Genomic DNA, 23,861 nt, shown 5'->3' with positions numbered 1-23,861 from the left:
CAGGTTTATAATTAATAATGAGCGAATATTCGAACTTCTTTCTGTGAGGACAAATAGAACAAAAATCAAAAGTATAAAGATCTTATGCTTTTTTTTTTTAATAATTGTATCGATTACATATTAGGTATTCAGTTAACTTTCTGTATTATGAATTGAAGGCTGTTTTTTTTTGTAGAACCATGGATATTGCTTTAATTTTTTATTTTGTTTCTGTATACGCCTTATCGATGGATTAGTCCTAAATAGTGTGTCAAACATAATTCCTGTAAATCTACCACTATCCTGTTTTTATAAATATATTAATTTATTTCTTTAACCATTTTCCTTTATTAATATTGTAGCTAGGGTTCTTAAACTTAACCCATCAACCCAAAATCCATCCCTTCGAATCTCCTATTTATTACTCTCTTTGTACACACTCGAAAGGAATTAAATTATTATGATCTAAACATAGTGTATAGCGAGATCCTTTGTATATAAAACTGTAATATATGTGGATAATATAACAATTATTATACAAATCGTATGAAGCTAATGGCAATAAAAATAAACAGTCTCCAAAAGAAATCTAGCTCAAACGTTTTTACATATATGTAAACCCGAAATTTCAGAGATACATTGTTCTTTAGTGGTTTCCAAGAAAAAAAGTTATAACATATGAAAGTATTTTGCGGTAAAGTTGCATGTATTTAGATTTAACTATTAACAGATTTATCACGTAGTAGCATGTGCATGGTATCAAAAGGATAATAGCAAGACTGTTGCTATACGAGTCTTACAAATAGTATTAAAATTATGATAAATTTATAAATACACATTTATAATACATTTATATAAGTCATTAAGTAATGAACAATTCATCGAATCAAGACTGCACTATGCACCTGGATTCAGAAACACGTCGTCAGTATATTCAATCTCACTTTCATCTTGTATTCACTGATATACGATTATGGAAGAAGAGTATTTTTGAGTATGAACAACGAAAAACCCTGAAAAGTCCCAAAGACTTGTTATAGGTATTGGGAAGTATACATTGGTCGCAAATGAAAACATATCACACGACTTAAGAATAAATAAAAGTACCGGCAACAATGTGTGGATTTCTCGCATGAGTTTATATCGCACGTTATAATGTACACTGAGCACGAATATAATATACGTGAAAATTTCACATCGACAAGGGAGTATATACACAGCTTTGCACATATGCCTATTATACATATAAGACTATTAATAATCAGTAATGAAAAATGTGATATCAAGTCTTGCGTACGTTATATAAACTCATACGATATGTCGAATTGGGGCAGTATGCAATGTAAATACAGCATATAGCATGTGATACTGAAGGGAAATACTGTAATATTTATATGCGTGACGGATTGCGCAAGATATTGCTTGTTTACGTAGTCGAGTAATAGAAAATATTAATCTGTTGCATGCGACAGGGATGACGTGGCAACGACCTGAATGGGACTTCTAGGAGCTGTTCACCTTACGACACAACATATATGGATTTCAACTTTACTCGTTCATTGCAGCAGCCATACATTACATAAGAATACTTGTCGATTTGTCCTTTTACCTGTATAGGACAAAAATATAAGAAATATAAGTAAAAAAAAGAGAGAAAATATTATATAGGTTGTTACAGTCCTCTTTCAGGATGTAAGCGTAATAACAGCCACATGTCACGGTGATTATTGTCTGTTTGATTATAATTGTAAAGGATTAAAGGAGATTAAAGAGGTTGAATATTATGAAAAATATCCAACTGCAATAGGTTAGAAAGAATTCCGTACTTACGATACACGTTATAGAAAAATTGAACATAGTAATTGGAATGGCTGAAAAGTAATCCCGAGGTATTTCAATGAGATTGACAAAGGCGTGATGATTTCGCTCGTGTAATGGCATGAAAACGATTGTTTATAATAATAACGCGTTGCTGTAAGAATTATTAGAAGAAAAAAAACGAAATAATAAAAGTTCGTCTCGTTCGTGACGAACGGAACGACTTTCGTTCTCCAAAGAGTAATTTAACGTTCGTTGTCGCCATGCCTGCTATGTTGCGTATTAAATACAATTAATCGGGTTATTAAAAATTCTATTCTATGCGAATATTGTTGTAGGAGGGCTCCTACAAATAGGTAGTTAGTAGCACACATCACGATGGAACAGTTTTGTGTGGAGCCCGTTTTCCTAATACACGAAGAGTACAATTACGGTACACCCCGTTGGCGTACTTATATAAATGTATATTTAAGGTTACTAATTACTGATTAAACTTTGCCTCTGTACAAAAATTATTCGCCACTTAGATCTTTCTAATCCGTATATAATGTATAAATGCCAAAGAATTGCATTTAAATACGTGTATTTACATTGATCCCTGTTTTTCTTCTTTCTTTTCTATTCTATTTTCTTTATTTTTCATACTTCACATTTAAGTTTACACGATCCTACTTCCTGATGGACTGGTGATTTTATTAAATGGATCTAGCAGTCTTTTGTAATGTTTACATGACTTTTTGTATGCGTTTAAGCTACGAATACTTTTATACTCGTTATTACTGGTATAGCGTTGACGTACCCTTCTTTTATATTTCAATTTGATTCAAGTGTAATTTTACGTAACTCATTTAAGTATCCTTGTTTCGCAATTTCATTACACTCGATGTACACAGCTTCACGAGCCTATAAAGATTATTCATTCTCTTTTGTTTTGACAATGTGAAATAATCGAGTCTAGGAGGGAAAATAATAGCTTTTGAATATAGGGACTATGTATACTACCTACTATACCATACACATCCTTTTGTAAATATGAATTTATATTTAATGAAATAAAACATGAATCGTAATTGTTTATTATTTTTTATTCGCTGAAATTCGTTATCTTTGGAAATTATTCCCAAGTATATGACGAGGAGAAAGTTTGGATTAAGAATTGTACTTACCTGAAGAAATTGCTTCTTAATTTTAATATATAACTCTTGCACATATAATAAACGTCGAAGGAATTTTTTTTTCTCACTAGGAAATAAATATTGAGAATTTCCAAAGTGACATCATTTCGTAAATTAAAACACGTTTTAATTGCATTTTGTTAATTACAATAAACCGAAAATTCCAAAAATGCCACTTTGAATTTCTTATTAGATCTGGTTTTTGTCTTTACGTCGTAATTCCTAAAACTAAGCGACTAAATGGTCCGTGTAATTACGCTGTTCTTCTCGCAAATCATAAACATCCTTTAATAATACGTCTAAATAAAATGTACAAGTCCCTCATTGATCAGAGACATACGTGTGAGCATGATCTAAGGGTGCATTTTTTTAATACGCAAAACACATGAATCACATACAGCACAATATGTGAAAATACTATTCGCTATGTGCGTAAAATTGTAGTTATATCATTCTTAGTGAGCTCGTCTGGAAATGTATGTAAACTTTATTCGTGGATCTAGATTGTTTACGGTAATTTTGTTTTATATCTACATTTCTACACCCGCTCACTAACGTATAATTATAATTAGCACGTAGATAGCGAATAGTAAACAGTGTGTTATCAGCTATCGTATCGTAACGTATCGTACGTCTACGGTATAAAACAAAAATATATATACGAACAATACAGAAGACCAGTATCGAAATTTCACTTTGACAAGTTATTCGGATAATACCTTGCAATAATACATTAGATTTTATATAAACCAGTGAAATTACAGTACGAATCTTATGTATTCACGTTCTCATTGAGAGGGATCAATTTCCTCCATTTCTTTGTATATGTTACAAAAAAAGACAAAAAAATGTTGGCATTCAATATCTCACTGATATTGAATGCAGAACTGTCGTTGCACACTTAAAATTGACGGAATTAATTCTCAGATTCTGAAGCCTGAAAAGAAACAAATGTTCACAATGTTACGTCATTGTTAATTTTTTAACTTTGGACACTTATCAGCAGTGACAGTTTTAGGTTACGGGAAGAGCAGCTTCTCAAAGAAGAATATGATCCGAGTGTGACGTATAAGTAAAGCATTATAACTCCACCAGTCATAATTATTGGCAGAGAGAATTCCTGCGAATTTCATTTTTCATTGGCTGTAAATCCAATTAATTACGTTTGAACGAAAAAGATAAAAGAAACAAAAGAATAGAATAAGAAAAAGAGAAAAAATTATGAAGAAGGACTAAAAAGAGAAGTGACCATACGAAAAGAAGGCAACAAATGCCAATTGAGAGAAGATTTTTTTTAATAATGTGTAAAATGATTATTATTGATTTGTTTTTTCTTTTACAGTAAGTAATTTTTCGGCGTTCCTATGCCTAAAAGTATCACTGATTATGTAGCAGTAAAAAAGTCACCACTTACACTGGGATCACAGTCTGCACAGTGCCAAGAGTACCCTCTTCTTTTTGGGGACTTCTTAACAGGAGGATCCAAACAGGTAAAATGGTAACATTTCTTACATTCGTCGCACCTAGAAACAAATCAAGGATATCGTTGTATAATAGAAAACATTAATTTCTTAAAATATTATTGGCTCGTCGAAATTCAATGGCAGTATCTAAACTGTAACAGGTTAAAATTTGATTGATACTGACCTAACTAGATTCTGAATAGTTCCAGGAGTATCGCAAACGTTGCATTGTGTGAGAAGTTCAGTTTCCTTGCCTTTCTTTCCATTACCCGAAGATAACCTAGGGTTAGTACTACTGCTAGGAATAGCTGGCTCACTTGGAACAGGTGGAGGAAGCAGAGGTGGCGGAAGCTTTGGTGTAGGTGGTGGTGGAGAAATTTCAGTACTGGTACTTGTAGCCACAAACATTTGAGGACTTGATTCTGATGCCATTTCCCCTTCCGGTCGAGGAATTGGTTTAATCTGTAGTGAAAGAAAAACATTATTTATTTGAACATGAATGATAACTGAAAATATTAACGTTTAATAAACGCACCTTTATAGTTATTCTTCTATGAATTTCTGGTTGGCCTTGAGTTTCTGGATTCTCTACATCAAAACTCTTTCTCTTATGTTTTCGTTTTCTCTGTTTCACACCAGTAATAGGATCGGGTGTATATCTTTTATGTTTTTCCCTGTTAAATAATTATTATTTAATTATTACGATCGTTATGTATTGCTACATATATAAATAAGAGATTTTATGATCTCTCATTACCATGCGAGCAAAATGTGATCGAAAATTGTAAATAACAAAATTGTGATAAATATTCTTTCTTAAATCGGAGTTTATTTACATTGTAAATGATAGGTCCTCAACTTCCTTAATATTACAAATATTATTGGATGCACGTACCTTCGTCGTTTCTTACCACTTCTCTGTGGAATAGATTCGGTACCATCAGCCGAAGCTACCATATACTGAGGTGAACCTTCTCTGGGTGTTATAGGTATATTATTCACACACAGTTCACTCACCACAGGTTCATCCAACTGCATTGGTTCAGGTTCTGGTGGTTGCAGACCCATAGGTTTAATAGTTAACTATAATCACGTATAAAAATTCAATTATGAATATACAATCTTAAGTAACAAACCTAAACACTGTATATCAATATTACCTTCGGCGTGGTAGGAGTATCGGGAACAGTTACGTTAATTATACTACCAGTACTGGTAGATGAATTCTTTGAAGTGGTAGGTGTGGTAGGTGTTGTAGGAATTTGGACTTCTTGTGGTGGCGTTGGCGTTAAATTAGCTTCATCCTTACAGTGCCTCAACTTGCGTGGCGCTGACGTATCTACATGTTCTACTTCCGAACCGGATGATTCCTTATCGCATTCAGAACATTGCCTAAATTAATGTAATGATAATGATTTTAGTAATGACCTCAGAAAAATATGTATCTCATTCTGTAACAAAAATATGTACCAGCCCATTAGCTTTGTCTTCTTAGGCATACGAGATAAAGGTGGACTGAGACAAGATAGATGGTAGTGAAGATGACAAGTGTCGCATTTAGCTAGTAAATGCTGGTTCGTAGCTCCTCTACAAATTCCACATTGATGTCGTAATGTCAGTTCGCCTTTATGATTTTGATCGTGAGCCTGGCTGCTCAATACTCTACCCTCGCGAATACCTTCACCACCTTTACCTACAGGAAGTGGAAATCCTACACCCATTTTCAATGCAGCTGCCGTCGGTACTCCTAATCCTGTACCTAATCAAGAATAAGATCAGCTTATACTAATGTCATAGCAGTGGCGAACGCTTTACTTACCAAGAGTAGTTGGTATTCTCGGTTTGGCTAAATCCGCAACCAGTGGCAAAGGTTTAACATAACCAGACGCTCTAAGTACTTGATGATATAATTCAATTTTTTCTTTCAGAGTAACATTCACCCTGATTTGCTCCTCATTATCTTTCATCACTTCATCGTATTTCCGGTCAAGTCTCTGCTGTTCATTCAAGAGTTGTGAATTAACGTCAAGATGCTCTTGCAGTCGTCTTTTCATGGAGGCTACACGCAAATTTCTGTCTAGATAATAGCCAATAAATTCAACACTGAATGCTGGGGGAATGTGCCATTTTTTTCTGACGTCAACCAGAGCTACCAGTTGTGCCTCTTGAGCTTCTAGAGCAGCAGTATCAACGCCCATTAATTCTGCTTTCTTTGCCAATTGTCGACAAGCTGAGGCCGACGTTGTTAGTAAACGAGGCATTTTCTGTGTTGGTACTATACAAGAAAAGTATTTTGAACTGTATCAGGTTGTAATCAATATGACAAAAATGAATTGATATTTAATGTTTGGAAACAATACCCCAAGGAGGTGGTCTTGATGCTTTGTGCGCTAAATACTTGTGCCTATGCTTGGCAAGTTTCCGTTGAATTCTACGTTGTTCTTCTGTATCCAAATGGTCGGGTTGCTTGAGCAATTTTTGCCTGTACTGTGCGCGAAATTGTAATGCTAACCAATTGCGTCTTCTTCTGCGTACCAGTGTTTTATCCGAATGCAGTTTACAATGTGCATAAAATGGATCAGCTTGATCCACTTCCTCACTGTGTGCCTCGGATAAAAGACCTTCCCTTTGCGCACTACAGGGAAGAATGAAAATTTTATTTATTGACTAATTTTGTTTACGATAGTACTGATCACGCATACTGATTGAAACTTACCAAGTAACATGAAAGTAAGTATGGCACATTCCAGCATCGCATTCAATACACACACCAGTGCGTGCGTACCTTGCATCTTCACACAAAGAGCATTGCTTAGCACCCCATTTACTATATGCCATTTCAAAGAGGGTTACACTGGCCAGACGATCCACCTAAAATTAGACGTTATCTCATCATAATGACATACCCATTTTCTGAATTACATTTAAGTAAGAATATAGTTATGACCAACCTCTCCGAAAGCTACTCCAGGTACATAGAGAGCACATACTAAGTGAACCCATTTACCCACATCAGTTTCTTTGAAAATTCCACCTTTGTTTGGACATAGCTCACAAGACGGATCATCTACACCAGCGCTACAGGCTTCACAGAACCATGGAGCGGACTGACATAGAGAGTCTGTACTTGAGAAACTTTCCACATCTGATACTCCGTAACATCCTATATGGTAATTTAAATAATAGTTTTCACTGTAAACGAGATAGCTTTTTTTTATGGTGCATTACCTTCATGAACAGTAACACCACAGCCATCACATTCCACAATTTCATTAATATCATCACTTCTGTCACCAAGGCAGCCACAGCATATTAGCATTTTTGTCAGCTTTTCATCTAATTGGCCACCCTTCGATGCCTGTTGTCTTGCCTGATCTATCACATCTCCTACAGTCATTCCACTATTTCCTTTGCCACCTAGCAATGGATCTTCCAAAGAATCATCTGATTCCTCAGAATCATCTTCCTCGCCATCTTCAATCAAAGCAGTGAATGGTGAATTACACTTAATAAATGTGACCGAGTCACTGGAAAATTTGACCTTTTGGAAAATTTTCCAATATATTTACCTTTTCCAGGATCATTAGAATCTACAGAATCATCATCTGACTCTTCACAATGATCTTCAATCCTAAAGTCACTGTCATCAGAGCTTTCAAAATCAAAGTCCAAAACAGATTGTTGAGCTGGAGCCACAGGCTTCACCCTTCGCTTTTTGGGATCACGTTCAACTGTTAAAAAAATAGGTTTTATTCATATATAGAATGAATTAAAAAATACATATAAACAATGAAACTGAATGTATATTAACAAAATTAATTAACATGGGTGTTGTGTAAATATTCTCATAAATATGAATTCATTTTTGCATAATGACATATTAGATATACTGCTGAAGCAATACAAAATAATGTACAAAGGAACATAATATAACACGCAATCGGTGTACGCAAAATTTCTGCAAGTAAAGATAATTATATCAAACATTTTTTTGCATTTATTCTATTTTCAAATTGTTAAATACCCGGCTTTTAATAACAGGTTATGAACGAGCCATGAAAAAACCACTTACATGAACTACTCATCGTTTCACTGTGATATCCCCTGTCCAAAGTGTTTTGCGATACGAAAGCGTCTGTTCTACTCCATTACGGATCTGACGCATTAATACCCCTCAAATATCCAAGTATCTCCCACTACTCATGAAATCAACACCCCTCAAACGCTTTGACACTCTTGCACGCTTGTGCACATAACGCTGGTTGCCGGGGTGTACGTCAAGCTTTTAAATGTGTTTTAAATTTAACTTTATCATAAAGACATGAAAAAAACGTTGATCTACTGTTCAGTTACATGCACTGATTGCCAAAAAATTAATGTCGAAAATCATTGGCAATTGGAAATCATCATGTTAATAAAAACGAATAAGCTAATGGGGCTGGCGTCATGGAATCTATAATGGAGTACGTGCAAGAATGGTAGAATTATACATATATAATTGGTTATTAGAATAAAACATCATCCCGGCAAACATAAAGTAACAGTTATATATTTCCGCAATGTTAACATTTCCTATTTAAGGATGTAATAGTTATAAAGCATTTCATTTGCGGAACTGCTATATTTACGAGTAGGAAATCGTAACTTTGTGTTTGCTGAGATAATACTAGTAGAGTTTATTAGTAATTTACATGCAACCTGACGTACCAGTTATCTGGTCTTTGTTACGACTATTATAAGTAGAAAGATACAATATTCATTTACTAGGAACGCGTAAAAAACTTGCCTTTCTAAAAACTTTTCGAATAACGATATTTATCAATGAGTTATGATATGGGTTATGCAAAATGTGAAGGATACAGCTGAGCATACAAAAGCATGTTAAAAAAACTTGAAACAAAGAATTCTAATTCAACACGTGGAATGTATAAACTGAACATTTAAAAAGTCGATACGAAATATTTAATATTTCAAAAAGAGTTTCGAAATAAAAACATCAATAATTACAGTTTCAGCATTCAATATAGAGTTACAATATTAATTAAATGTTATGTTATGAAGTAAAACACGATCATCGTAGTATTTCCCACATATATAATGTCCACACTCAATACTACATTATGCTTATTGTCTACAATACTCACTCATTGTTTTAAATAAAAATCCGACGTCGTCGTCCTGAGACATTTCTGCAGCGCGAGTCCTTTTTAGAGCAATGAAATAAGAAACTTCAGTAATATTTTCCAAAGACCTCGTGGTTTCTAGTAAATATGTAATTGTTGTTTATAAAAGTTCGTAGAAATCCTACTCAACAAAATGGACATTATTATAATTTATTAATATAAATTTGTAAATTAAAGTTATAATCGTTTATCCTCACAGAGGGGCACGAGGCTTCCTTAACCAATGTACACTATTCCTCTGACGACGCCGCGTTTCTATACAGCGCAGGTATAACCTGCCATATTGAATTTCTAGTGGTCTCAGAGCGCGTCATTTGAAAACATGCCTCAAATACTACAAAAGGGCAATGTCCTCTTGAAGACTTTTTGTACTTCTCCTTATGATAGCCAAGAGTCTCAATTCCCCTTAATAATTATTCTATTTCAGGAATACAGGAAGGTTACAAATAAACTGAACGTAGTTCGAATCCCATTCATCGCTTATTTGTCTCACTTGTTTATCAGTACACAATTTGAAAATTTCTTGTCGTTATGAAATTCGCTTGCGTTCAACGGTTTTCAAGTAAATTGAAGAAGTTTCGCGAGCGTATAAACGTAACGCACTAGATTTTAGCAAGAAAAGTTGTGACGACTTTCTTACCCAGAAAATGACGCAGTTTGTTATAACCTTCGCGTTTTCCGTCGGATTGGAGCCAAGAGTCGATGTCACAGAAAAACGGAATAAAAAGTTGAAAGCTCATACTAAGGAGCGAAAAAGTCGTAAAAGTTTTGTTGTGGATCACGATGCTGTTAAAAATATCATTGGCGTTGGACAAATCTTGGCTGATATACATATCGAATATGAACTGGTTCCTGGTTTTAGATTTGCACTTGACTGTTGCTGTTGGGACAATGCCGCGAAGGTTTAAGTTCTTATTTTCGCAATGACATAAAATATTTTCGATGCAGATTTTCACTTGAAAAAAGTATTCCTTTCTTTCTACTAAAATTATATACGTTTATAGATTTATATGAATGGTATGACATGCATTCTGAAACCTTTGTTAATTGAAGACAAACTTTGGGTTGTATTTTCGATATATCATTTGACGAATTTAAATGAGATGCAAATGCGGAAGCTTTTTAATCATACTCTTACTTTTCAAGTATCGGCTGGAAAAGAAAGATTTTCAGAAAAGTTAGTCCATTTTGAAACTTCTTCAGCGAAAGTTTTACATTTATATGAAAAATATCACTTTACAGAGCAAAAAATGATAGGCCACGACACTTCTTTATCGACGACAGCTCCTTAGAAAAAAATCCTGCAGATATGTTTATAGAGTTGTATCCGTTTGACGAAGATAATGGAATTCCAATTTTCGAGAAGACTGACTTTCCCGATTTCCCAGATACTACGGATAATGGGATTTATAACTACGAAGTTCCAAATATCAATATCCATATCAAAGCCCTACCCGGTACACGAACCGACTGATGGAAAGTTTTGTCAGATGTTACTAAGTTCTAAGAACACATTGAACCTTCTATACAGATCCTATTCATCATCGTTTATTCTGGAAGATGATTAGAAAACCATTGTTTGTTCCGGAACCTGCTATCATACCGACCGAGCAATCGAAAAATACTGTCAAGAATGTCCAAACAGAAAAGAAGTTAAAATTAAAAAAAATGGAGAAGCCAAAAACAATGGTACACGAGTTGTCGTTTGAAGCCCAAAACTTTTTTTCTGGTAATTTTGATATTGATTCTTCAAGAATTGAATTTAGCAGTTTATTTTAATTTTCAATTTACATAGTGAAAAACTCCAAAATTGTTTTTTTTTAATTTACAGAAATGACTCCGATAATTCGATATCTCAATACATCAGAAATATCTGGTCCATCTCGTATCATTATTTATTCATCCTGCAGTGACCTTTTGACTGATATGGATATGAGATTACGATTAAATCCTTTATCCATAAATGTGGAGAAACTCTTAAACCTGCCAGACGATTTATTAATACAAGATGGCTTTTATGGTGTTCAGGCAAGAGTACACTTTCTCGATCGAGAAATAGTCAGTCCGTATTTCAAACCAGAACGAAAAATTTCTATGAGATTTATAAATTCTTTTTTATGTGAGGAATTGGATTACATGAAATTAATTAGTGCCCTTTCCCATGACGTACTTATTGTTCAGGCAAGATTTAACAAAATACTATCAATTTGCAAAAATTAATGAAGATACTTAGTATAATGTTATGTAATATTTACAGATTTTTGGAATATTTAATAACTCAAGATCCCGATTAGAGTCATCGATTTTCGGTACACGGGTATCAGATGCTGATATTTCAAAGCCGATTGATTCACGTGAAACCTATAGAGATTTACAAAAATCTCACGAGGTCTTATTGGGTGTGGCAACATTTGATCTCTCTGATCTTCTAAACGGTTACTGGGAGATCAGCGCTACAAACAGCTTGTTTCATCCCAATACCTTTAACAGTATAGGATTTCCGTCTTTATCCTGCGATACTTTAACAAGACCCATTAATTCCAACATCTTTACTACATTTAGAAACAAATCCTCGTTAACCCCGGATGTTTTATCATTACATAGTACTTCCATTAGGATCAGAGTTCGCCTGGCAGGAAGCTTGCGACCTGCCATGCGGGAGATATTTGAGAAAGGAGAATTTTTCAATAGAATATTTCTAATTCTGAAGAACAGGACTCTCAGCATGGAGATCCTCAAGGGTGTCTCGGATCATAACCATGAAATTCTTAACAGTCACGTTTCGCCAGGAACTTCAGAATCCACGTGGAACGTAAGAAAAGATTCCTAATGTACTATTCATATTCAAATAGTTGACTTTAATAGGGACTGGCAGAGCAATATTTCAAGAATAAAAATGAAGCTGATTCCAATTCTATGGATTTTACTGCTGTCTTGACTGGTTACACAATTGATACCATTAATGAGATATTTATTTTCCTGGAAGGTCCAGCAAATTCCTACTTGCTAACTATCTGGAACAAAGTGATGCATTTACCTCTCACAGATGGAAGAGTTCTCTTTCAGAGTGACTTCATTTTTCTCACTCGCCTCTACAGTAAATTTATATCACTCGGTGGAGTGTACACATTGACCCTCGATGACTCCATAGAAGATCTATTAAAAAATGTAGCTTTTTACGTCGATGGAAAATTTCCTGAACCCTGTAGAAGAGCTATTAGAACGATAGGCCTAGAAATATTCACCAGTAGTGTAAGATCCATGTGTCAAACAAGGATGTACCCAAGTCTAGAGGCTTTAGAATGTCTTCAGGAAGTGTTAGGAGGTGTTAGGAGTTTACAAACCGATTTAAAATAAGGCACTAAGAACATCAGGGTGGGAAAGCTTGTATAGGATTCGCCGAATAGATGCTGATTTCGGTAGAGTGAAAAGACTTGTATTGATTTTCGATAGTGTCGTAGGTGTTCTTTATTCTTCGTAAAATCATACAGCATAAGCGAGAAAGTTTACAGAGTATCGTGAAGCAGCAAGATACGCTTCAAGTTTTGCGAGACGGGCGGCACCATTTAATTCATTATTTTAGATCGTTATTAATAGCCAGCAGAGCCTCTCGCGGCATTATAGCGCATTAGAATGATACTCCGCCTGCTGTCGCAAACATTGAAAGACGATTTACAATCGGACGTGAAAAGCACGACGGCGACGGGAGTGAACGACGAAAGAACCAAAGAGTAATTAAATTAATTAACAGAACTGTTTTTGTCGTTCATTAAAAACATACTCGCGCATTTGCGCGTGTACGCTGGTGAACCTAAATTTAACCTTAGGAATATAATTATACAAGCTAATGTCTAATAAAACTAGAATTTTTTGACCATTAATTATCTAAAATATATACCTAACGTTACCGGCTGCAATTGCAATTAAATATAGAGCGATATCAATATCGTTATTTGAAACAAATGCCTTTTATACAAATAGCTCTGTGGTACATAAATTTGATTTTCCTACAATAATATTTATTTATATATATATATATATATATCTATATATATTTATAATATATCTAATAAATAATCCTTAATAGTCAGTTAGGGTAATTTCGAATGAATTCGTCAGTGTATCCAATTCTTAAAATATCAAATCGCTTATTCGTTACGTTCGTCCGGAATTTAAAATCGAATTACGTCGATTATTGTTAGCCTTATCCGATAATGATTTATTTGTTAAATGAGACTGTAGCGGGATGGGCGACCGACCGCATTTTCACGTAACAGGGAACGTCGTCTTCGAGTTTTCTTTCTCGCACCATCTCATATATTTCTTCTTTCGCCTTGTATCATCATTCAACATCTATCATCCAGGCGCAGTAACGCATAAACTCTTGATGGTTGAATGTAATCGTAATAGAAAGCATTCTTGGTGTGCAGTCCCATGAAAACGAGGCCGGCTCATACGCGACGGTATACAGAACACGTAGCAGAAAATGATTAGACAACAACGCACAGTACATAAATCTCATCGTTTCAGGAATAAAGATCTTGCATCGACCATCCGATGCAAGAAGCGTCATATTAATAATCATTTTCAGAGGTGTTCACGCGATGATACTTATTTCACTTATCGCTCGCGAGTGACTCGAACTTACAATTAAATATAATTAATATCTTTCCATTCACACCTCTTAATAAAAGACGTCACCTTCACACGGAGTATTTTGTCGCGTGGGAGTATTAAAGCGCGTTGGAAATGCGCCAACCGCGTCGTCGCCAGAGAATCCCGTTGCGCTTTTCATAGAAAATCGAACGTTTTGGTTGGATGGATAATTCGATGAAAGTGACAGGGAATTTCACAAGGGCGATCTTACTGTCGACGACGGCTTATCATTTTTGTGAGAGAAGCCTTACGTAATTGCCATTATTATTTCAAACATTTATCATTATCTTAGAAAACAAGTAGTCAGGTGTAACAATGGAAACTGCGATTTTAACCTGACAGTATCGAGGTCTGACCCACAATACTCATAGCGTTCTTAATTAGCGTCATAGTCGTAAATCTATTATTTAATTAATGGTAAGTGTATTAAAAACAAATCACTCGAATATTGCGGTAATAAAACCCTAAGAGTTAGCGATATCATAGTAATTCATATGACGTCCGTTCGTGTCCATATTTATGTTTTTTATTTTTTTTTTCATCTCTTTTTTTCATTTTTCCTACAATATGACTCTTATATTCGGCTTTGCGATCGAGCTACGCGTTTTTAGTAAAAACACGTTCAGTTCAGTTAATATAGTGTAGGAAACGCATCTCACAAAAGTGAATCTTCATGTAGGTGTTCATGCACGCACGTGTGTTACGTTATCTGCGTATGTCGTGTCTATACGTAGCGTTGCGTAATTACCTAATACGTAAGAGACTAACTTGAGATTAAAAATTTCTGATTGATTAGGAATGTTGTTGAATCAGCCAATCAACAAATCAAAAATCTCGAGGTGGTCGTGAGTTTTCTTTGATTCAATTAGTTAACCTTAGTATTTGACATCAACTAATGCTCGTAACCGTTTAAACATTAGGTATTTAATATTAACCACAATCTGCCCCGCCGTAAGCGATACCGTAATATCTACAAAATGTACAAATAATGACGATGGTACGTGGCAAATCGTGCAGGATCGGCAAATGTATGGAATTAAAAAAAAGCTACTATATCAGTCGATTGAAAGTTTGGAAAGCGTGGTATAAGATCGAAGGATCAAAAAATCTTTGTTATCTGTCAGGAAACAATTGTTGAAAATTTTTCGGATTCTCGAAGATCAAAATAAGGATTGCTTTTATGGTTGTTGAAACAGAGTGAACGAGGAAGGGAAGAAACTTATGAATATTCGTGAAAAACCATCTCAGTAATCGGGACGCAAAGGAGTGCCGTGACGAAGGAAACTAAAATGACGCGTGGGGTGTCTCTTGCGATTGTAAGCTCTGCAAAAGTCGATTTTATACGATTAAAGTGAAAAAGAGCGTGGTTCCAGTTACCCGGATGGTGGGAGGCATAAAAATCATCGACCACGATGAATCGTAATACTATTATATTAATGAGTTCTATTCAATGAGAGGAGGATTAATAGAATCCGTATACGAAAGCTGCGCCTGATGACTCGTGAGTCATTTGCAGCTATCTGCGTTCTTCAATTTGTTTTTTTTATCCCTTTTAAATCAGATGAACGTGATTCGATTCGTATATGACAAGCTGAACATTAAGACACATCTATACAGAGAGATAGAGCTCTACTATTTCATTGATCTAACGAACAAACAGTGTTAATTAGAGTTTATGTATATAATCATTAATAGTTATCATCCCAACAACAAGTAAGATATCGTTTGATAGTACTCTCTTCTTCCTCTTGTACGCTCTCTGCTTTTCCCCAGTACACTTCTCCCCTTCAATATATCTCTGTGTATCATATATTATATGTATAGACTGATATCAACACGTAATATCGTTTATTAGTTTTTCATTCTTTTCTTTTTATGTCTCCTGTGAAAATGAACGATCAGCCAAACGCCCTGTGACAATTTCGTTTACAGCGTTCGGCAGTTTCCTATGTAACGTGTATAAGAGTTTCATCATTTTCTTTTCATCTCTTTTACTTTGGATCATAACCTATCATATCGTTGGTCGAGCTCCACGGATATTTGGACGTAACACGCGTTCTAAAATCTAGATCTTATTCGTTAGTACGTTTTTGATAAACTGCATCGGGTACTTCAAGACAGAGACGCTTCGTCGTCCACGTGCATTATTGTGATAAAGATCACTTTTCGATTCCCCGAGGGATATTGGGAACAGATTCATTCCAGGTTCATCCCGGGGGGTGATAGAAAATCGGGAAGAGAATTAGGATCGGGCGAACTTGTCCGGAAAGCTCATTCAAAAGATTTCGCAGGTTCTTAATTAACATTGATAATTAGTTTTGTAATCGGTACCTAATTTTACTTTTATAACCGGATTTTCCTAGTATGAGAATGATCGATAAAAATTTTCTCGCTGGATCAATATAATTAACGAACGCTGATCTGTACGCGAGGATGGTTTTTCCTGCATTCGATTATGATATGCCCTTCGACTGTGCTACGCGTGCGCTAGTTCTTGCGACTCGAGTACTTCTGGCAGTAGTAGGTCGTTTTCGGTAATTAGAGAGTACATTTATACAGAGCGTGTGGATTCCAGATCGAATATGAGCCATACGGATTTCGAAAGCCAATCTAATCGCTTTACCAACTAAAACAAGAAACATCGTCGCTAGAAAAGTTTTCTGGTGTTAGGTTAGGTCGGGTTGAGATTTCGCAGGCTCAACCTGCAAGATTGTTTAAGGATCGTCCATGGATCAGATTGTTCGTTCGCACGAGTTATTCATCGCGGTCATTATTACCAACCGAGCAATCCACGCATTGCACGTAGGTCAACAACGGCCGTGTAGTAGATGCCTGGTCCTTTTTTTAAATCTTTATTTTATTTTTTAATCAGAAACTTAAGTAATATACTTCACAAACAGTTCGTCGTAAACCTTTACATTCGCAACTTCTTTCAACTTCTGTTCGCCTCGTTTGTTACTTATTATTTGGTACGATAAAGTCTAACCCGTAGCATCGTCCCTTGGACGACCATCAATAAATAATAGGCTATCCTCACCTGGGGCTGCTCGATCGAAAAAAAAACCAACATCTGAATGTTAGTATGCAACTTATTTTTATTTCATGTTCCTTGCTCTTTATATTTTGGCTTGCACGTCTTTCTGGAATTGCTTAATGATTTTTTTTTTGGTTCCTGTCAATATAAACGAGTCAATGGACGGAAACCATAATTCCACTAGTATGTAATATGAATTTATCATAGTACCTATGCCATTACTTAGTAATGACAATTCAACGTGAGAGCCAAATTATATTCTCTCCTTATTAATGAATCCTTAATCAAGCAGCCGAAAGGCTTTAATAGTGCATGGAAGTGGTTCCTGAATCGATGATTTGATTATCAGTAGAAGGTCGTATAGTCATCAGCCTCAGGATATTTTAGCTGTATCTAAATTCGTGGTCGGCTTACAACAGCCACGTGGCTACGAAAATTATGACGAGGTGCGGTACGATGGTAGCGATGGATGAGCCTCCGGTTACTCTGACGTCACTATCCAAAAGAAAGACGCCGTCAATGACGTGGATGATGCCATTGGTGCACTCGACGTCGGGACGGAAGACGTGAATTTTCTTTCGTTCCCACTCGATGAAGTAGCCTGAAATATTTTTAAAAAATTCAAAAACATTAGTCTACGGTGTAACGAGACTCTTGTCTTTAATTCTATTCCTACCAGGTTTTCATTTTGAATCACATTTTTTGTTTAGGTATCCTCAATTTTTTTTTATTAATTAAGGCTTAATTTTACCATGTAAAATGTCAATTTCAAATCGTGGTAGTCTACGTCAGTAACATAGCCCGGTAGGAATAGAGTTAAATAATTGGGCACGATGAGGTAAATCGAACCAGAAAATTTATTCAATTGGCGTAAAAGCGGGAACTGGTATAGAAGCTTTAAGGATATTCTTATTTAAAAGCATCAGTAATGGATGACAGAAACTATCCCATTCGCGTCCTCGGGAAGACTTCCTCCTTCAAAGGATTCTGGTACACTGAGCTTCCATATTCTCTATATCTATACATAGACAGAGAAACGACTAGGGAAGAAGGGAAAACGGAAGACCCAATGTCAGGAACGCCTTTTGAATATTTATCTCCGCTTTGTTAAACTTTGTCGAAGTCATTAAGTGGCACAAGTGCCCCGTGCCAGTTTTACCCAGCAATTTTTTCGCCAACGAACTTCGACATTTAACCAGTTGCGCATGCGCGCTGAACGGTACGAAGCACGTGCGATGCCAATAGCAATAATGGAGACGTTCTGAATTTTCCTACCCAACTCGTAAATAGAGAATTGAGACACTCAACACACTTAACCAGAGTCCAATTTTTCTGAATAGGAATTCACCAGGACTGAGGACAATGCGTTAGACATGTTCCGCGCGAAATGAAGCACGTAGCAATTAGCGCAGGGAGTAATCAAGAAATTTGCATTTAAATGGCGGTCGAAAGGTGCATAATAAATTCTCTCACTCTTGCAGCCCGTACCTATAGAGCTGATGCTGCAGCAGAAGGAGCACAAAAAAAGGTGTTATTTTCAGTCGGAACGTCATTCCGTAAAAGTTACCGGCATGGAGCACGAATCAATTTAATTCGCTCTGGACATTTCGCATACGAAGTTAGCAATTTTCACAATAATACAGGCTATGCGGAGTATTATTTAGTTTCAAGGACTATAATAATTCGTTCTAAGCCACGAAAAGGAGGGCTAGACATTATAAAGTTAAATAAACAATTAACTAATGCAATTCCAGTATCCAACAGCCTGTAGCCTATCACATGATAGACACATATGTATATCTATTCGTACTCTGACAGGTAGTCTTAAAAAATTTCGTTGTTTACGATTCTATTAATTCTTTTGTACTACCGTTGCCCGTAGCTCTCCCACATTTGTTAGGAATTTCAAATTAATTCGTACAGTCGCACCGTAACGCGACCACAATTTCACATCTTTTCACAATGAATCGCAAGCGTCACGTGTGTCCACAGTCCATGAATGGGTCGCTCTATGAAAATAAAATGACATCGTAGCAAGATTGAATCACAAGGCGGTCCCCTGGGTTAAAGCCGATGTAACTTCCACGCGAATAAATTAGTTCTCGGCTAATTAGCGGTATTTGTCACGGTAGCTGGACAAAGGGACGACGGGGGTGGTAATAATGAGGCTGAAAGAGGCTAAGGGAGAATAAGGGAGAATAAGGGAGATTGGGAGAGACACAAAGGGAGAAGGTATAAGTAGAATCTTTTGAGCTACCCAATTATTTACTTGGCTCGACGACTTTTACGCAATTTGTTCGACCGTGTCTAGTCTAGTCGTTACACTTGTTACAGAAAGTCTGCTCTCGATATCAGACATCCAATTGTCTCCCTTCGATCGTTCCTCGAACTTGATAGGAAAACGACGCTGATGCATTATATCGCTTGGGTGTCGAAGAATTGTGCGATATCCGGTTTCACGATCGGATCAATTTTTATTATTACTGATATACACAGTGTAAGAGGATGGATAGACGTACTGCTTAAACGCGAGAGTTTCTCCGATCGTGATGCAGGAATAAAATTCCTTCGGAAAGGCACAGGAGATGCCTATTGCCAGTGAGATGTGTCTTTACAACCTGTGTAGAAACGACGAGGGGTGCGTACACATAGAAAAGTACGTGCTCTGTTGCATTGAATTGCATACAATAAATACTGTTGCATCGATAGCCATCGCGTTGCAATTATGGATTCTCAAGCACGTGTCTCTTATCGAGTTTAGTACAGTGTGAGACCTGAGAGAGAAAGAGACTTCTGAATGGAAACTCACCACCCTCGGTTTGCGGACGAATAGCGTTTTCGTCAATCTTCTCGTCTGGGAAATCGATATAATGTACAGCAGTAGATAGATAGGTGGATAGCCAGATGAATGGATGAATGGAAAGATAGACTTTATAGGATAATCAATGTTATTCTAGGATGCGAGCATAGGCGAGTACACTCTTATTCAACTCATTGATTCCACATGCAAATTTAATTTTATCGAACTTGAGGGAGCAATTTTTCGTTTCCGTTTATTTTATGAAGCCGAACCACGTCGTGTTTCAAAATAATACTTACTTGATCCAGTTTCCCTAACTCGGATTCTCAGCTTGTCCCTTACTGTGGTCAGTTCAATGGTCTCATTGTTGTATCTCATCTCTTTGAGCTTGGCCATTGTATAAGCCCGATCTGACACAACCAGATGTCTTTCTAGGATCTGCTTGGCCTGCAATGGATAAATTTGCCGAATATAATATAATATTATTAAATATAATATTACACGAACAAAGTGAGTTTCTAAAGCAGCTCAGTGAAGATCGGCTGACTTTTGGCATTTTGGCGAATATAATTGTTATTTACAAATGAAAGTCATACAGTTATTCCCGAAAGATACTTATTTTATCGTTGAGAGAAAAAGGGGAGCGAACGACACTACATGATCATATTTGGCACACAGGTTGGCAAAGTTTGATTTCGCGATGGGCATACGTGACGGGAAAGTTCTTGAGAAAATCGCAAACGTCGTTACCGGTCCCGTGGGACATCCAAGTTTTAGATGCTCGAATGAAGGAGATAGAAGAGAAAAGAAATGAATAGACAAGAAGAAGAAAGGGTCGGAGGAGGCCGTAAACTTTTAGAAAATACGGAAAACGTAAAAGTATCCCGTTTTACGGTATTCAAAATGTTATACAATAAAGGACCAAAGAAAAGAAGCATAAAGAAAACCTGCTGCAAATGCGACATACGTGATAGCTGAAGTCGGGCATGAAGAGTTTCTTGTAGGCAGACGGATAGCTGATCTCTGCGTTCTTCCAGGCGTAATCGCGAGGCACGAAGTAGGTGAAGCGTTTTGTCGTGTCGCTGAGTTGCTCATTGAAGTCGCGTCGTTGTCCCAGGAAGTATGTCGAGCTGTAAGATTGATAACAGGAAAATCCATTAGCCTGAAGTTGTTTATATCCGTCACGAAATTTCTATATCGATTTTGAACATATACGAATTTGCTTGGCTTGTTTGAAATCGATTGTACCTAGGGTATGGTAGGTGATTGAATACTGACGTCACCATCCATCCAGTGCATCGAGTTACGATACGAGCATGACGATCCTATAAAGGGGCTAATGGCATTAAAGCTAACACCTAAACCACGATTTGAGTCGTCCATCCTCTGTCACCGTATCCGTCCGTGACGCATAGCTTTCCAATAGATACTACTTGGGGATGCCACATGGCTCTCGGGCATTAGCTTAATGAAACTGATATCAAAGTTAATATCCGATTTAATGCACCATTAAATTAAACAATTTGACATTCACACGAGCTACGATACTCTGGATGTTGGATTTGTATTGTTATTTGAAATTTCCTTGATATAATATTTCTTAACCCTTATCCAATATGTGCACCCATTGCTATGCTCGAAATACATGGAAAAAGAATATCTGGTCGAGTTTTATTAAAGGATTAGACGATGTAGGATATGGTACTAAGAGGTATAAATGAGCAAAAAGAGACTGTTAAATTTTTTAAATTTCGCCTCTTTCAAACTTTATTTCACAGGCCCTTTGAAGTTTAAAGAGTGTACTCCCTTGATTTGGAGCTCCAGTTTGTTACTTAAATCCCAAATTATTAATTATAACTTTTTATTATCCCTAATCCATCCTCAGAAGCATACTGCTCACGAAGTCACTCGCTAAGAGAAGTCGAGTGGCTGATTTACCACATGAATTCAAAATTGAATATGTTCATACGACAACTCGCTACCCTGTTCTGTTTTTTTTTTCGTTCAGTTTCTGTTCTATGCCGGCACCCGGAGGCCCAAGAAAATTCGACTGGGAGGCAGAAAGTACTCGCGGAAGCATTTAAAAACGGAATTAATAGCTCGTCCCGAAGTCCCCCGGGGAAACGGTAAGCAATTTCCGGTAAGTCTTGGTTATAGTTTTTACGAGAACCTTCACGGTAATTGAAATGAGAATTTGTTGCGTTATTTTAATTAAATTCAAATTAAAAACGTAGTCGCGCGTAAGGTAACCGACATGAAGCGGATAAGAGTTTACCGGCATTACGGATAAGAGGCGAACTTGGTTTGAAACGCGGCCAAGGGATTAGGAATAAGGAGAAAGTTACCTTTGAAAAAAAAAAGAGAGATACTCCAACTTACGAGCGACTTAACATTTCATAAGTGCATACTCGTAGATACTCACTTGAGCATAGGATCGATCCTGAGCTTATCCAAGATTGTGGTATAAGGTACACCAAGAACGCGATTGATGATGTGGATGTAGCCATTGGTAGCAGCTATATCAGGAGTGATAACCGTAGCGTTTACTCCGCCTCCCTCGACGGTTAATGTATTGTTTTCATTTGGTCCATTCACCACATTGAAGTAGAGATTCTTTCTCTCGGTAAGCGTGGGTACCTGGAACAGCTAACGTTATCAAAAGCTCGTCGCGTATTCGACCCCACAGTTCATGAGGGGTCGTGATGCCTCAACGAAGGACATGACCTAGAGCGAAATCTAGGAAATGAAGATTCACAGTGGAACCAGGGACTCGTATGCTGGGGCGAAACTTTCGCGAAGCGTGTTCAGATGAAAATGGCAATGGCGGTATAGTCTCTGCCATTTTTCCGCTGAAGCATAAGTGTAAGATACTGAGAGTTCGAGAGTGTGTCAAAGTGGCTGATCTAATGCGAACTATGTCTATAGCTGCATATTGTATATACCCCGTACGTACAGTACAGTATAATACATATATAGGTATACGCAAGGTTCGAAGGAAAGGAACGTATGTCTTCGGAAACTCTGCACAGAGGAGATAGGTAAGTTTCAGGAAAAGCGCATGAAAATTGATATCCCGGATCTCCAACGTGAATTGATGCTTGGCCGGGCTATTCAAATTTTTACTCGCGAATGATTTAGATTGCAAATCACTGCCACTTCGCACAGTCGATCCACGCGGCTTTCCCGTAGCTATCTCTTTCTGATCCTCCTCATGAATTTCTCCCTATGCACTCAGCCACTTCCGGCCTTTTGCTTTTCCGAGGCCATACTATACCTATAGATACCACTTTCACATCGTTGCATGTATATGCAACTCTAACACCCGCCACTCTATCCTACTTACTGTATATGTTGTATATGCTACGTTTATATTTTTCGTTTACTCGAAAAGCCAAAATTTATTCGTCATCCGATTCGTTTCGACTCCGAGTCAAAGTTCTCTTACCCGTCTATGTCGTGCGGGACGGAATGAATTAGCTTCCCGCGTATTATGAAGCACAAAGTGGCATAAAACATATCGCTACGATAAATTAGCATAGCTTCGCGCGATGCTTCTCGCTCAATGCAAATTCAGCCACTCCACGGTAGCTTCCCTTATAAAACTGCTCTAAAGTGCCACCGGGAGGACTCACGACTTTCCGCCGTTCTTTTACTTCCTGCTTGGTTTCGCGCAGACACGGCGCCGGTACCGGGTGACACGTGCGCGAATAAATTAACCGGATGACTTTTTCCGGATGAATTTTACTCGGATTC

The 23,861-nt window shown here is 36.8% G+C and overlaps 4 protein-coding genes across 18 annotated transcripts in view; 2 read left to right on the top strand and 2 right to left on the bottom strand.

Annotated features, from left to right (window-relative positions):
- The window catches only part of LOC107273039 (PH and SEC7 domain-containing protein 1), a 32,853-nt gene extending 29,981 nt beyond the window's left edge, over window positions 1-2,872 (top strand). The window contains exon 14 of the mRNA XM_015750849.2: window positions 1,452-2,872. Coding sequence (XP_015606335.1) covers window positions 1,452-1,473 — 22 coding nt within the window. The 3' untranslated portion in view covers window positions 1,474-2,872. The remainder of the gene's footprint in view (window positions 1-1,451) is intronic.
- A 202-nt stretch (window positions 2,873-3,074) lies between these two features.
- On the bottom strand, window positions 3,075-9,953 carry LOC107273067 (PHD finger protein 14). Of its 4 annotated transcripts, none has more exons than XM_015750871.2 (15): window positions 9,816-9,953; window positions 9,580-9,739; window positions 8,005-8,166; window positions 7,664-7,909; window positions 7,387-7,598; window positions 7,152-7,306; window positions 6,796-7,070; window positions 6,255-6,710; window positions 5,906-6,194; window positions 5,596-5,827; window positions 5,331-5,518; window positions 4,971-5,109; window positions 4,620-4,897; window positions 4,387-4,495; window positions 3,075-3,909 (listed from the first exon to the last, which is right to left on the bottom strand). In XM_015750871.2, exons 2-15 carry the CDS (start codon window positions 9,620-9,622, stop codon window positions 3,889-3,891), a joined length of 2,805 nt encoding a protein of 934 aa, XP_015606357.1. In that variant the 5' UTR covers window positions 9,623-9,739; window positions 9,816-9,953; the 3' UTR covers window positions 3,075-3,888. The 4 variants fall into 4 exon arrangements, with proteins under 4 accessions (XP_015606357.1, XP_015606374.1, XP_015606365.1 ...); XM_015750888.2 differs by lacking the exon at window positions 9,816-9,953 and adding an exon at window positions 8,508-8,717 and having other exon boundaries at window positions 9,580-9,705; XM_015750879.2 differs by having other exon boundaries at window positions 5,906-6,188; window positions 9,580-9,831.
- An 85-nt stretch (window positions 9,954-10,038) lies between these two features.
- Window positions 10,039-12,992, top strand: LOC112495130. Of its 2 annotated transcripts, XM_025090283.1 has the most exons (8): window positions 10,039-10,180; window positions 10,263-10,520; window positions 10,623-10,795; window positions 10,861-11,075; window positions 11,150-11,347; window positions 11,450-11,799; window positions 11,876-12,430; window positions 12,484-12,992. In XM_025090283.1, the coding sequence occupies exons 2-8, from the start codon at window positions 10,266-10,268 to the stop codon at window positions 12,973-12,975; spliced, it is 2,238 nt and encodes a 745-aa protein (XP_024946051.1). In that variant the 5' UTR covers window positions 10,039-10,180; window positions 10,263-10,265; the 3' UTR covers window positions 12,976-12,992. The 2 variants fall into 2 exon arrangements, with proteins under 2 accessions (XP_024946051.1, XP_024946048.1); XM_025090280.1 differs by having other exon boundaries at window positions 10,039-10,520.
- Window positions 12,993-14,992: 2,000 nt separating this feature from the next.
- The window catches only part of LOC107272928 (fasciclin-1), a 149,084-nt gene continuing 140,215 nt past the window's right edge, over window positions 14,993-23,861 (bottom strand). For 5 of the 11 annotated variants that reach the window (XM_015750651.2, XM_025090286.1, XM_025090296.1 and 2 more), the window contains 5 exons: window positions 22,531-22,754; window positions 21,076-21,238; window positions 20,408-20,555; window positions 20,118-20,162; window positions 14,993-17,909 (listed from right to left, as the gene is read on the bottom strand). In XM_015750651.2, the coding sequence (XP_015606137.1) occupies window positions 17,719-17,909; window positions 20,118-20,162; window positions 20,408-20,555; window positions 21,076-21,238; window positions 22,531-22,754 (771 nt within the window). In that variant the 3' untranslated portion in view covers window positions 14,993-17,718. The remainder of the gene's footprint in view (window positions 17,910-20,117; window positions 20,163-20,407; window positions 20,556-21,075; window positions 21,239-22,530; window positions 22,755-23,861) is intronic. The other 6 variants (XM_015750659.2, XM_015750668.2, XM_015750677.2 and 3 more) reach the window with 2 other exon arrangements.

The sequence above is a fragment of the Cephus cinctus genome, unplaced genomic scaffold, assembly GCF_000341935.2.
Source record: "Cephus cinctus unplaced genomic scaffold, Ccin1 Ccin1_scaffold0087, whole genome shotgun sequence".
NCBI lineage: Eukaryota > Metazoa > Arthropoda > Insecta > Hymenoptera > Cephidae > Cephus > Cephus cinctus.
This window is presented reverse-complemented; position numbering and strand designations above follow the sequence as displayed.

Bases quoted from the DNA above. Each gene is read 5' to 3' on its own strand.
- LOC112495130 (XM_025090283.1), top strand. From the start codon at position 10,266: ATGACGCAGTTTGTTATAACCTTCGCGTTTTCCGTCGGATTGGAGCCA. The intron at 11,076-11,149 runs GTACACGAACCG...CCTTCTATACAG, and splicing joins CCATATCAAAGCCCTACCCG to ATCCTATTCATCATCGTTTA. The intron at 11,348-11,449 runs GTAATTTTGATA...TTTAATTTACAG, and splicing joins AGCCCAAAACTTTTTTTCTG to AAATGACTCCGATAATTCGA.
- LOC107273067 (XM_015750871.2), bottom strand. From the start codon at position 9,622: ATGTCTCAGGACGACGACGTCGGATTTTTATTTAAAACAATGA. The intron at 8,167-9,579 runs GTGAGTATTGTA...TTTTTTTAACAG, and splicing joins ATTTTTATTTAAAACAATGA to TTGAACGTGATCCCAAAAAG. The intron at 5,110-5,330 runs GTACGTGCATCC...ATTATTTAACAG, and splicing joins AGTGGTAAGAAACGACGAAG to GGAAAAACATAAAAGATATA.